General features: G+C 39.6%; 1 protein-coding gene across 2 annotated transcripts in view; it reads left to right on the forward strand.

Annotated features, from left to right (window-relative positions):
• Nucleotides 1-15,202, forward strand: part of plpp4 (phospholipid phosphatase 4) — a 248,717-nt gene that overhangs the window by 135,045 nt on the left and 98,470 nt on the right. For both annotated transcript variants that reach the window (XM_043712701.1, XM_043712702.1), the window contains exon 5: nucleotides 8,574-8,698. In XM_043712701.1, the coding sequence (XP_043568636.1) occupies nucleotides 8,574-8,698 (125 nt within the window). The remainder of the gene's footprint in view (nucleotides 1-8,573; nucleotides 8,699-15,202) is intronic.

Genomic DNA, 15,202 nt, shown 5'->3' on the forward strand with positions numbered 1-15,202 from the left:
CAGTCAAATTGCCTTCATGGAAACGGATAGATCCTCAGGTTTGTGACATTCCAGAGAAAGAGTCACCTGAGTATCCTGTAGCCTTGAAGAGATTCTATACTTTGCAATTCAATTAACATTATCCTTTTCAAATGGACTACATAATCCTTCAATTTGTGTCTTCACATTGAGGTTTTTGACCTGCTGAGGCCTCTCCCTGAGAGGAGAGGTATGAAGATGTTTCTGGAATCGTTGGGTTCTTCACAAGGCATTAGAATGACCATGACAATCTTTATCTGTTGATGTTAGAGCAGAAAACTCCACAGGCATTCCAGCAAACTGATGAGGCTGCCCAACAATGTCAGATACATGCGACTCTCGGTGCAGGTCCTTTTGTATATGAAGGACCCTGAGATCAAGATTAATACACTTTTGTAGCCAGTGTCTGACGGTCTTTAAGCCTCTTGTTTCCTGTTGTCCCAAATAACCCTGTGCACCTACTTCATGGCCACAATGACTCTTAGCAATTTTTTTAGATGCACCATAGAAAGCATCCTACCTGGATGCATCACAGCTTGGTATGACAACAGTTCTGCCCAAGACTGCAAGACATTAGATTTGTGAACACAACCCAGTCCATCATGAAAACTAGCCTTCCTTCCATTAACTCGGTCTATACTTCCTGCTGCCTCAGGAAACAACCAAAATAATCAAAGACCCCTCCCAACCCTGTTATACTTTCTTCCACCCTTTTTCATTCAGCAGAAGATAGAAAAGTTTCAAAACACGTACCAACAGGTTCAAGAATAGCTTCTTCCCTGCTGTAATGAAACTTATGAATAGACCTCTCATACTATAGTTGACCATTCTCTGCACCTCTCTGTAACTGTAACACTATACTCTGCATTCTGTTCCATTACCCTGATGTATTTATAAGATATGATTTGCCTGGATAAAACACAAAACAGTAGTTTACACTGTATTTTGGTATATGTGACAATAATAATCTAAATTCAAATTTTCAAATTTGCAGTGTTCATAATCCACTCCCTCTCCTCCCACAGACTTAGTGACTATTTCTAAGTGAACCAGGTTCAGTGAATGATATTGTTGGTGGCAATGCTGTCTGAGAGGCAGGGAATTGAAATGTCTTCCATTTCCAGAATTGTAGACTCTGGAGGATAAAAGTCACTATTGCTAACTTCAGTCTGTGCGAGCAGTATGCTATTTTATTGAGGCACTTTCGATCACTTAAAAGAGCCTGGCAGTTGATGAGTGCTTGAAGAGTACATGGAAACAGTAAAGAATAGATACATGTAATCACGAACTAACTGAAACATCTTGATGCCCACATCTCTATTCCCAACTGCCAGGCCAGAGTTTGTTTCAATGATTGACAGAGTATCCTCTTCATAATAAATTAATGTGCAGATCTCTGTGCTTTCTCCTGCAGTGACCTGCGGTTCCTTGCATTATATGCTATTCCCTTTTGCTGGAGGAATATGTTGTGCTAATTAGCTGTCACAATCTCCAGATCCTACAGCCAGAATCTTTTAGGATTTGTGAAATGGATGATGATAATAGTAGACGAAAGGAAACACAAAACTTGGATGAGAGACTTCAAGATGCTGGCATGCATTACAGGCTAAAAGTGAAGCCAGGCTTCAGTGATTGTGAGGCAAGAAACAAAGTGGATATGATACTCTGAAATCAATCCTTGAATATTACAGCTGGAAGTACCCAGCTGACTTTCTGTGTTGCAGTCAACTTTCCGATTATTCCACTGACAACTGATTTTTTTTTTTCGCTAATCCTGTGATATTATTAGATTTCCTCTGACACTGTACTGGGATTCTTGAAATTATTGAGATACATTCAGTCACAGATGTTTCTTTCTTCTTGATCCATGTTGCTGCATTTGAAGTTTTATTCCCATTTATTTCAACAGTTGCAGTCACGTTTTTGATTTAGAGCAATATAGTTTCATCTGCTGTCTCACAGAATCCTTACAGTATAGAAGCAGGCCATTTGTCCGATCAAGTCACACTGACCCCTCCAAAGAGCATCCCATCCAGACCCACCCTATCCTTGTAACCTGCATTTCCCATGGCTAATCCATCTAGCCTGCACACTACTGGCAGCTTAGCCTGGCCACTTTACCTAGTCTGCATATCTTTGGACTGTGGGTTGAAAGCCGAGCACCCGGAGGAAACCCACACAGACATAGGGAGAATGTGCAAACTCCACACAGACAGTTGCCTGAGGCTGGAATCGAACCTGGGTCCGTGGCGCTGTGAGGCATCAGTGCTGGCCACTAAGCCATCATGCTGCTCAGAAAATTAAACATTCAACCATTTCCCCTCTTCCAGCTATTAGCTTTAAATAGATGGTGTTCTATAAATGAGAAATTACAGGACTGTTCTGCCGTATTTTAAATATTCCATTCCATCAGCAAGACTTGCACATTTGTCCTAGCTAGGATTCTGTAGAGGATCCGGGAATTCCAATCTGATCGGTGTCTGTTCCATAAGATGAATACAATTTAGTACTATTTATTTGCTTAATATGATGTTAGCAGAAGTCACATGAATATGGGAAGCCACAGTGTATAAAAGTATAGTTATTCAAACATTCCTTCCCATAATGTGAAAAGGGTGTTGCATGCAGTATAATTTGCAAGTCACTCCACATCTAGAGTATATAAAGAAAATGATCATGCATGAATAAAAGTCTGTTTGTGCTTTCAATTTCATGTGTCCCTGCACACATGATGCACACACAGTCTTTAAAGTGTCACATCATTTTGTGGTACCCTCGTGGGTTATTATCTGTTTGCTTGGTTTAGGCTTGTTCCTGAGGTGATGTTGCAACCCTTGGGAAATTTGCAGACAACATGGCTGTTGGCTGTGGGAAGGTATCAATGGTTCAGTTGAATGGGCATGGAAATGGTAAATAGAATTCAATCTGAAGAAGTGAGTGGTTATGTATTTGAGGAGGGAAAGCCAATCAAAAAATGTAATAAATAGGAGGATATTGAGAGGGATAAAAGAAGTGATAGACCCTTGAATATATGCCTATGGGTGCCTGAAGGTGACAGAATGGATGGCAAAGGTTGAATAGAAGGCATATGAAATGCTTTCTTTCTATGATTGAGCTAGTGAATACAAGATGTAATGCGGGAACTATATTAGACATTAGATAGGCCGCAGCTGATTTTCTGTGTAGAGTTCAGGCCATTACATTACAGGAAGAACATATTTATTGTGTAGAGAGTAGAGGAGAGCATGTTGTCAGAGCTTGAAAATTGTAGCTATGGGGCAGGAATAAAGGAGGTTGAGGGGTAACCTTATCAAAGTGCATGTAATAATGAGAGGCTTGCATAGAATGAACAGTACAGATGTGTTTCCCTTGGTGGAGAGAGAGATAAAATATCAGTGAGAACAAATTTAAGACCAAATGATTAGAGGGGACATGAGGAAAGTCTTTTTCCTAGAGGATGGAGAATGTTTGAAATTCACTGGCCAGTTTGGTGATTCGGGCAGAAAGCCACAATCTGTTTCGAAGGAACCTGGATCCGTGTCTGAACAGCTGTGAGCTGCAGGGCCGCAGACCAGCTGCTGAGAAATAGAATTAGAATATGGAGTATTTTATTTAGCTGGCACAAGCATGATAGGCTGAATGGCCTTCCTTTTTTTATGGTTCCAAAGTAATTTGAAGTTACTAAGTGGACTAAACTTTTTTTTTAATCTTTAGCAATGTGTTTTTCATTTTAAGATTATAATATAGCTGAACTGATTTGCTCATGGTCCTTTTGGCAAATTTCAGCATTCCCTCAAACTTCCCATTTCGATGGGGGTAAAGTGGAGATGATGTGTAGTGATGAATTTTCCAATCATTCAGGAAGTGTCTGAGTTCTTCACTCATGTACTGATGGGTCATTGCCTTTGATCACATTGTCAGAAATACCATGACATCTGAATTGTGCTTTCAGGCTTTCTGTGATCTCAGGAGTAGTCATTGATGTCAGTTGGTCTAACTCACAGTGGTGTGACTGTGATGAGAGAATCAGTTCCAGTGAGAGAGGAGAGGTCTACTCCAAGCTCTATCCATGGTTTGTCTGGGATGCCATGAATGACAAGCTCAGAGAAATTTGCACAGCTTTGTGATGTTGTATTTGACTTATGAGGGAGTGCATCTTTTGTCATCACCTGTGGAGTCAAACAAAGGTACGTGTTTCCACTTTATACCATTTTGTACTACACTTGACTCTTATGCTTAATGCTGAAACTTGTTCCCATGTTTCCCACTCTCCTGCATCTTCAAACTGGGGAGACTCCAGGACTCAAAAAAGCTCAAACAGCATATGAGCTCAAGGGGGTCCGCAGTTCATTGCTATCTAGTGGAGAAAAGATCTCTCTATTTTCTTCCTTTTTTAGCAATGACCTTACCAGCATTTACAGTGTTATTGAGAAGGAACTGTATTTGCATGGGATTAGCAATGCATCGCCTATGGATGGTGACCTGCTCCATTCAGCAATGAAAACTCGGGTGGCGACATTTTTGTCGGACCCAGCAACCCCATGTTTAGTGAATCTGATTTTGTGCCATTTTGTGCTGGATTCCTGAGAGACCTGCAGAAGCCCTGCCGATTGTGAAGACCTTTGTGTACTAAATGCAAGGCAATGGCAAAATATCAAAAAGCAATGTTTCTCTTGGCACATCCTTTCAAAATGTGTTGTCAATGGTATAAATAACAAAGAACAAACTATGAACATTATTTGTAACTGTTTTCATCAGTATAGCAGCACTGCAAGGAATTAATGACCCAATACATCTCCTCTCCATTATATAGCACTTGAATAGCCTTGTCAACCAGTTAGTTATTTAAGATCTTATGTATGTGAGAGGATTTCCAGATGCCTACACTAATATAGGATGTTTTACGTGCACTGCTATGTTTTATGATTTGCTGCATTATTTTCCAAAGCAGCACTGCTAGTTTACACATTTAAACACAGCTTGACACATTAGAGAAAATCTACAATTTATGGTCACTTTTGCATTCTCTGCACATTGCTGAATGTAAATGGGGTTCTGCAATCAATAGTCAATGATCATATTAATCTGAGTGATCAATCTTGTCACAAGCTTATTGCATTCCTCTAAACAGCTTCCCACAATGTTTAGAGGCTGATTTAAAAGTCTATGATCTCCCATTAGTTTCAGTATTCTGGACCTAGACCTATTACTTGAATCTTCAACACTAAAAGGAAGATCAACAATAGCAGATACTGCCAACAGCACCGATTCAATTTATTCATCAGATTCAGAGTCACTGAGTTTAATTTTCCATCTCATGTGAATGGCTTTATTATTGTTTTACTGCTTCACATTTAGGTTTCTTTCAGGTATTACATTGAAATGTAGAAGAATTTAGAGCAAAGTAGGAAACTGTACAGTCATTTGTGTCTTTGTTGATATTTCTAGCACTTTGACAGATTCAAGCAGTAATCAAGAGATCCATTTTGGTGATCTGACAACAAGGATTCAAATCCCATGATGTGGAAATTGGTGGAATTTAAGTACAATTAATAAATTGTGAATTTGTATACCATACATTGTTTGGAAAAACCCATTTAGTTCACTGATATCCCTAAGGAAGGACATCAACTGTACTTAACCGGACTGGGCTACGTCATTGCAGACCCACAGCAATTTAGTTGACTCTTAAATAGCCTCTGAAATGGCTGAGTTATTCAATATTTCTAATTTAAATGGACACATTTGGAGAGTTCTAGGTTAGAGGAGTTACCCAGTGCAATCTTCCATTTCCAGGCAATTCCTTCAGAGTCTGCCATGATAGAAATCCACAAGATCCCCATGCTGGGTGAACAATGTTCTTACCAACAAAAAATCCAGGCCAAATTTCTTTTCGAAGAATGAACATCTGTGAAATCTGTCTCCTGGACCTGTTTATCACTCTAGTTTGTGAAAGCTGTATATATCAGTTTATGTGAAGCCACTACATGAATTAGTTCACAACCTTCTACGTTGTATAGAAAATAATGGGCACAGTGAAGGCTTTTCTTATTTGATCACCATCAAGAGATTGTGCAAAATATGAAAGAGAATAGGCAGCAAAGGAAGGCCTCAGTCACTCTGTAACCTCTGACGTCAATGCTCTTAGTGAAAACAAGTAGAACTCTGTTTAAAAGTCTCACTTAAGTGAATGCACATTCCTTCTCATAGATCAATTGGAAAACATTCAACACTTCTCAAAACATTATGTGATTTGACTTAATTTATTGTAGTCACATGTACCTACGTACAGTAAAAGCTTTGTTTTGCAAGCAGTACAGACAAACGAGGAGATATAGATCATCGGATGCTTAGACAGAGCAAGGCATTCAAGCTGCACAGGAGGTGCACAAAGCAAGATTAACATTAGCAAGATCAACATTATTTGATGTGGAGATGCCAGTATTGGACTGGGATGGACAAAGTTAAAAATCACACGACATCAGGTTATAGTCCAACAGGTTTATTTGGAAGTACAAGCTTTCGGAGCACTGCTCCTTCATCAGGTAGTTAGTGGGGCAGGATCATAGGACACAGAATTTATAGTAGAAGATCAAAGTGTCATATAATTGATGCGATGTATTGAACAAGCTAGATTGCTGTTAAGTCTTTAATCACTTAGAATAAGAATGCAGGTTTCATGTTCTTCACAGCCTGCAGCACATTATCGATGAGGATGAGCACCTCGCCAAGAGCTTCCCTAGCCTCCACTTCTCACCTTTAAACAACCACCAAACCTTAAATAGACCATTGTTTGCAGCAAACTGCCCAGCCTTCAGGATTCACCAACCATACCTCCATACAACCCTGTCATGGCAACCACTGCAAGTCGTGTCAGAATGTTGATACTACCATTACATGTTGGGACATCACTCACCATGTGTGCGGCTGGTACCCCATGTGACTCAGCCAATGTTGTTTATCTCAAATGTTGCAGGCAAGGATGTCCCGAGGCATGGTACATTGACGAGACCAAGTAGACACTACAACAACAGGTGAATGTACACAGTACAACAATCACCAGACAGGGATGTTCCCTCCCAGTCGGGGAACACTTCAGTGGTCTGAGACATTTGGCCTCAGACCTTCAGGTGACCATCCTCCAAGGCTGACTTCGGGATACACAACGACGTAGAGTGGCTGAGCAGAGGCTGATAGCCAAGTTTGGTACCCATGAGGGTAGCCTCAACTGGGACCTTGGGTTCATGTCACACCACAGGTGACCCCACTACACTATACACTCTCTCTCTCTCACTCACACACACACACACACACCACAGACATATACATAGTCACACACACTCTCTTCTCTTTCTGTCTCCCTCACACATGCACACAGACATATAAGTCTATGGGGTGAATTTGCACTTGCAGATACATTCTATTTTGCTCAAAAAGCATACAATCTGTAGGCAGTCAGTCCATGTGGCATTTTATGATTTTCTACTATGGAAATAGAACCAGTCTGACTCAAGGTTAGGAGACAGCAGACTCTAACCTCACACCTTTAATGCATTGTCTGAGCTGAGATGTCACTTTTTTATAAAACCTTAAGTTATCTCAGGACAGTGACTTGAAAGAAGTTCTGGGACTTACATATTAATCACTTGAAACCTGCATCCCCATTCTTAGTGATAGACCTAATAGCAATCTAGGTTTGTTCAAGACTTTGCATCAGTTGTATGACAATTTGACCTTTTACTAAATTCTGTGTCCTATGATCTTGCTCCAATAGCTATCTGACGAAGGAGCAGTGCTCCAAAAGCTTGTACTTCCAAATCAACCTGTTTTACCTTTAATAACCTGTTGTTGCATGATTTTAACATTATATGAAGTTAGAGGGGTCCATTCAGCAGTCCAATAACAGCAGGGAAGAAGCTGTTCTTCAACCTGTTGGTGCATGTGTTCAAGCTTCTGTATGTTTTGGATGTAGATTTGCTCGCTGAGCTGGAAGGTTCGTTTTCAAACATTTTGTCACCATTCTAGGTAACATCTTCAGTGAGCCTCCAGATTAAGCCCACTTTCTAATTATGTGTTTGGGTTTCCTTGGGTTGGTGATGTCATTTCCTGTGGTGATGTCATTTTCTGTTCTTTATTTCAGGGGGTGATAAATGGTTTGTATCTTCTGCCTGATGGAAAAGGTTGAAAGAGAGGGGTCTTTGATGGTGTTGGCAGCCTTTTCACGGCAATGGGAAGTGTAAATGATGCCTATGAATGGGAGTTTAGCTTCCGTGATGGTCTGGGCTATGCACACAGCCTTGCAGCATTTCTTACGGTCCTGGGCAGTGTAGTTGCCATACCTGGCTGTTATGCACCAGACAGTATGCTTTCTATGGTGCATCTGTAAAAGTTGGTGAAGGTCCTTATGGATTTGCTGAATTTCCTAAGAACAAGTTTAGAGCAAATTATTAAGTAGTTTGGTCTGAGATAATTACTTAGCTATCAAAGTATTGCTTTCTCCATTACAAAAACACTAAGCTATTACGCCTAAATCTTCATGATATATTTTCTTTCAGACCACGTCCTGATTTCTTCAACCGCTGCTTTCCGGACGGTGTGATGAACCCTGAGATGCACTGCACAGGTGATCCGGATATCGTGTCAGAGGGTAGAAAGAGTTTTCCTAGCAGTCATTCCTCCTGTAAGTCTAAAATTATCCTCTCTCTGTCTTTGTTACCCTTGGGTTTCCGTTTGCATCTGCATGGATTTGTTCACCTAGGTGACAGAAGGGAACTCTCCTCTATCTACATGTTGATATGACTTTGACAAAGCACTCACCTGTTCCCCTTGTTGTTTACCTTCATATGCAAAAGGATAACTTCACACTATGTTATTTGAAACTCCTTTTGAAACAAGTTTCCTCTCGAAATCACACACCAACAGGTTATTGTACATCCTTCCCAAACATTATATTCAGTAAGTAAACTTCAACTGTGAATATCAAAGTTAGCACCAAGAAAAATCTAAATCAAATTGACATGATAAAATTTGCAGATGTTCCCTGATGAAGAGTTTATGCTCAAAATGTTGGCTCTCCTGCTCATTGGATGTTGCCTGGCCGGCTGTGCTTTTCCAGCACCACACTTTTTGACTTTGCAGATATTAGCACAAGTTAATATGATAAAGTTGGACTTCAACCGCTCTCCCATGATAACTTTGGTAAAAGGTGCTAAAAGTCCTGGAGAAATACAGTAGAAGACCATTTATGCCCTATCTTATGATTTACAATAATATTCTTTCTTGGAAAGAGATCAGAATACCCCACAAGAAATTCCAGATGTATGAGATCCCAGGTACAAGCATCTACTATTGACATTTTTTTTGTTTGGAATATGAAACCTTGTGAAGCTAGCTTTATTTTTCATTAGTCTAGTGTTACTTTCCCTCTTCCAGCAGTATATACAGATTTTGAGCATTGAAGGAGACCATTCAGGCCAAAACTTTGAGACTAGCTCTTCTCCACACCAAGCGTAAAACTAACCCCGCTGCAGTTTTCTCTCTCCAGAGTTATGTATATTCCCCAGCTTTCAAACTTGAGGCACCTTTCCCCCTCAAGCCTCGGTTGCCTCAGCAATTCCCTGTGGCAACAAATGCTCTATTCCAACAACTTTCTGCAAGAAAACGTTTTTACAAACCTTTCTTTGTAGTCACTTAGTGGCTATTTTGCTATAGAATATGTGAAAGGACTTGAAGTGAATCTGTTGTTCTTTGATCACTGAGAATCAATCATCAATGAACAGTATTAACTTGACGAGTGACCCACAGCGGGAGATATGCCTGTGTCCCTGTGTTCATTCCAACTAAGATCTATTATTTAAGGTGGAGATATGGAGGAATTTCTTCTGAGAAGGTCATGAATGTTTGGAATTCTCTTCTCCAGTGGGGCTAGGTCATTGAATATATTCACGACTGAGATAAACAGATTCTTGAAGTATAGCCGTGTTAATGGGAAACAATAGGAAAGTGGAATTGAAGCCAAGGTCAGATCAGCCATGATTTTATTAAATGACAGAGCAGGTTTGAGGAGCGGTACTGCTCCAATTCTTCGTGTTCTTATTTGTCTAACCTGAATATCCAATCTAACAGCTGTGTGTTGAAAAACATGAAGTGTATAATAATCTTTGTTCAACCAAACCACAATGCACAGAATTCCTATGAAATACAAAATTTTACTTTACCCATTATTCGATAATTCAAACTATTGCAACAGGTTGACATTGTTCATGCTAATGTTTTATTCTTTGGTGTGAGGCGGAGTGGAGTGATATTTGTGGATAAGGATTTCTTCTGAATTTGCTTATTTTGGTGAGTTATGTTCAGCTTCTAAAATTGTTCAATCTGAATATTCTGTGTGCTTAAAAAACCTTTATCGGAAACATGCAGAAGCCAGGAGAGTCACAACTGCTTTGTATTCTAATAGTTTACAGTCACAAAATTACATCTAACAAAATAGTGACTGTGAGGTCCTTTCGATGGTAACAAAATTTTACAATTTCTTGCTTGATGTGTTGTCAAAATGCTATGTTGCCACTCTAAAGGTTAAGGTTTCAGTTGAGGCTGCATTGAATTTGCAATCACTGATGGAAAGTGTTTGCATTATACGGGTTAATTTAAAAATTGATATCATGTAAATATAATGGTTTGGTGAAATTATATATAAAAGGTGACAGTATTGTGAAATACTTTATTTATGCCCTCTACAGACTCAATACAACATCAACATTTAATGGGATGTCATAATAAATTACACTGGAAACATATCTTTTAGCATGGCATTCAATCATTTCAGTGCAGCAGGCTGTGGCGAGGTTGATGGATAGGGCACTGTTGCTAAATTTAATTCTATCAAATTTAGGGAATCATTTTCAGCTTGATATTCACAGTGGTATGATTGTAGATTTGTATAACCAGCTAGTATTTTACATGAAATATCGAGTGTACACCTTCCTACCTGTGCTGATTTTCTTATGTCCTTGTCACTGCTCGAACATACAACAACAAAGTGTGCAGGGGGAACAGGTGAAGCAGAACCAAGCCCCCGAGTTATTGTGAAATTGTTAATTCTTTTCACATTGCTTATTATCTGTCATCTTTGTCTTATAATTTAAGAGGAGGAATGCTAATATTGCCACATTCTTACGTCCCTGTTGTTGTTAGCTGTGTATCCATCTCCATATTCACATTTAATTGCACGATGATTATTGGATAATGGCAACGTTCTGACACAATTTAAAGTTTGCTCCCCAAATTGTTCTGGATGGTGCAATGGTGTTTGATGGGGTTGGTAATTATGCTTGAATGTAAGTATTGGATGCAGAAAGGGAACATTGAAGCAGTAGTCAAGTTCAGATCCAATATGTTAACCATGTCAAATCAGAATCCAGTGGGACATATGATCCATTTCATAGAATCCCTACAGTGTGGAAGCAGGCCATTCCACCTGTCGGGTTTATACTGGCCCTCCAAAGAGCATCCACCCTCCCACCCCAACCCTATCCCTGTAACCCTGCATTTCCCATGGCTAATCCACCTAGTGTGCACATCCGTGGACACTGTGAGCAAGTTAGCATGGTCAATCCACCTGTATTGCACAACCTTGGACTGTGGGAGGAAACCGGAGCATCTGAAGGAACCACACACAGACACCGGGAGAATGGGCAGCCTCCACACAGGCAAATGCCCAAGGTTGGAATCGAACCCTGGTGTCTGTGCTGTCCCAATTTCAATCTGCATATGCTACTGCAACTGTTGCTAACACTTCAGAACACCTTCTGGCCCAAATAAGTATGTGTAAAATAAATAAATACGTAGATGTCACCCTTTGAATGTTACCATAATAGAAAATGGACCAGGATTAATGTGAGTGACATCCTGAAGATAAATAATATTGATCCTTTTCCTGTCTGCATGTAAACCATAACAATGAGATGCCTGCTGAATTTCTTGTATAATATAGTGCAAATGAAGTACAAACATTGCAGACCTCTCAAAGATAGAAGTTTTATCTACTCTGGTTTTGGACCATGAGCAAAAGACTTTATTGACGTGGGCATTCCGAAAATACTTTGTGCACATTCTATGTATAAATCTATTGCTAAGAATAGTCATAGCTGCAAGCATTTCTTTAAGAACTAAATGAGAAATTGCTGGAGAAACTCAGCAGATCTTGTAGCATCCGTGGAAAGAGGAACAGAGTTAATGTTTTGAGTCTGGTATGATTCCTCTTCGTTAACTCTGTTTCCTTCTCCACAGTTGCTGCCAGACCTGCTGAATTTCTCTCACAATTTCTGTTCTTGTTTCAGACCTCCAGCATCCACAGTATTTTGCTTCTAATTCCTTTGGAGATGTTACTTGTGCTATTAATTTAATAGTTCTATTGTCTGTCTACCTCAATGGGGAGGATGTGTTTTAATGAACACACTGTGAGCAACAGACTTCAAAATCATCAAAGTTGACATGTTTTCCGCAATATTTTACTGTCACACTTGGTATCATCCTTACAATCTTGAGTGATTAAGTCGGTTTTCACAGCTTCTTGCTCTTTAAATGCCCTCGGGTAAATTGTTCAGCAGTTTGCTGTTCATTTGCAGTGAATTGTTTTTCTCTGGCATCCATTACTAACGGCATTTCATTGCTATCCTTTTGGTATCCATCGTTCCCTTGAATTGTCAAGAGACATCACTATGTCATCCACACCCCTTACTCTCTTCACCTGGAACATTGTATTCAATTCCATTTATTTTCAAATATTCTGCTACAGGTCTTTTTTTTTCTCTTTTTGGATATAGGACCTTCTCTCAAGCTTTTTATAGTGCCTTTTCAACAAAGGTACTGATTTTTGCAAATCGGGGAAGGAATTGCTTCTGCTTAGCTGTTGCTAAATCTGTTACTTTCCAGTACATTCAAATACACTCCACACTAAAATAAATACATGCAATTATAAAGTATTTACGTAAATGTCTCTTCCTTCAGATCAAACAATGATACTCAGGAGGTGATCATTTCACTGCATTGTCAATGTTCTGGCTTCATAACACAAGATGGATGTATGACCATTAGATCTTCAAAAAAGGGTTGCAATTCTATAAATCAGTTACAAAGTTAAATTATTCCTAGATATGGAATTAGAACTGGATTAGGCCATTCAGAAACAGAAACCAGTCCACCATTCAATTAAATTAAAACAAAAAACAAGAACTGTAGATGCTGGAAATCTGAAACTAAAACAAAGTACTGGAGAAACTCAGGAGCTCTGGCAGCATATGTGGAGAGTGAACAACATTAACTTCATTTCTCTGTCTGCAGGTTTTGCCAAATCTGCTGAGATTCTTCAGCAGATCTTACCATTCAATTAGATTTTGGTGAATCTGCATTTCAGTTGCAGTTTGCTGGAAGATTGGATTCTTGGTGTAAACTGGATTACCGTACTTTCACAGCTGGAATTGTGGACAAAATCTTGAAATAGTGATTTGAGGGTTGGCAAGGGGACATTGATAGTTTGTGGGAGAATGCATCACTGTTGATTTACTTGATGCCTGACTGTTTACAGTGTGAGACTCTCTTCCTTCTTCTATTACAGGCAAAGGACAGCAATACACTGAAACCACTAATTTACCCGCTATCTGCAGTGAAAGCGATAGGATGTAATGCATGCAGATCAGCCTCTAAGGTATACCGTGATCTGCAAGTCTGGCCTAAGCTTGTATGAAGAACAGAAGAGCCCATACTAAAACAGTAATTAGACAATAGACAATAGATGCAGGAGTAGGCCATTCGGCCCTCTGAGCCAGCACCACCATTCATTATGATCATGGCTGATCATGCACAATCAGTATCCTGTTCCTGCCTTATCCCCATAACCCTTGATTACACTATCTTTAAAAACTCTATCCATCTCTTTCTTGAAAGTGTCCAGAGACTTGGCCTCCACTGCCTTCTGGGCAGAGCATTCCTTATATCCACCACTCTCTGGGTGAAGAAGTTTCTCCTCAACTCTGTTCTAAATGACCTACCCCTTATCTTTAAACTGTGTTTAAAATGTATTTTAGTGCTTGAAAAGGCTAATGTTGGTGTTCCCAAACCTCCCATCAGTGTGTGGTCAATTTAAAACCAACAGCCAACTTTCATGGATTTAAATGGGCAAGGTTGTTGATTCATGCACATAGCTTGAAATGACTACCAATTCTCAATCACACATCACACAACCAAGAGAGATAGAAAGTACTCATCACTAACCATTAAAGCCCCACAAGATAGTTAGCAGTTCACATGTCTTTAAGAACAAATGGAAAATACTGGGGATACCTGTAACAAACCCAGACGATGCTGGAGAAACTCAGCAAGTCTGGCATCATCTATGCAGAGAGAAACAGAATTAACATTTAGAGACTGTTCATACAACTCTCAAAATTTTAACTCTCTTTCTCTCTCTCTGAATGTTTCCAGACCTGTTGAGCTTTTCCATCATTTTCTAAGTTTGTTTCATGTATTTTTAAGAATCCAGTGAAGGAGAGGGCTTTCGTTGCTCTGGAACTGTGATTCAGGTAACTTCAGATACTGAGGTCAGATTAAAATTAACTGCAGGGTTGCACTGAAATGAAGATTGTTCAATAGGTCATGCAGACAGGCACTGATGACTACTGTAACCAGAAGACTCATTTCTTTACATGTGAAGTTGGAGCTTGTCGAAAGCCTTTAGAAGACTTCTTAAACCTCGCAATTATTGTAAGGCAAGATTGCACAATATTTCTCTGCACCTGTTGTATTCTTGATGCTGAATTGCAGACATCCCAAGTCTTTCCTTGGTGTTTAAAAAGTAAGTCAGTATTTGAAAATAGGTTCAATCACATGACTACTGGTTATTGATACACAATAGAAAGCAAAGAGGAAGAATTGGTTTCAGTTACATGCCCAAAGGCCAACAATATTCATTAGAGGGTAAATGATGGTCTTTCACATTTCACTTGTGGATATCTAGTCTGGATCACTGTCCTCTGTTACACTGCAGTCCTCTAGTTACAGTTTCCAGGAATCTGCTGTCACTGTGTTTTGGAGTGTGCTTTGACAATAACAGTGAGAACTTCCACAGAGGAGTGTTGTTTAGACATGTTCATTCAGGGGAAGTGATCAACACATATTAAGACTG

This window comes from Chiloscyllium plagiosum, chromosome 22 (assembly GCF_004010195.1).
Source record: "Chiloscyllium plagiosum isolate BGI_BamShark_2017 chromosome 22, ASM401019v2, whole genome shotgun sequence".
Lineage (NCBI taxonomy): Eukaryota > Metazoa > Chordata > Chondrichthyes > Orectolobiformes > Hemiscylliidae > Chiloscyllium > Chiloscyllium plagiosum.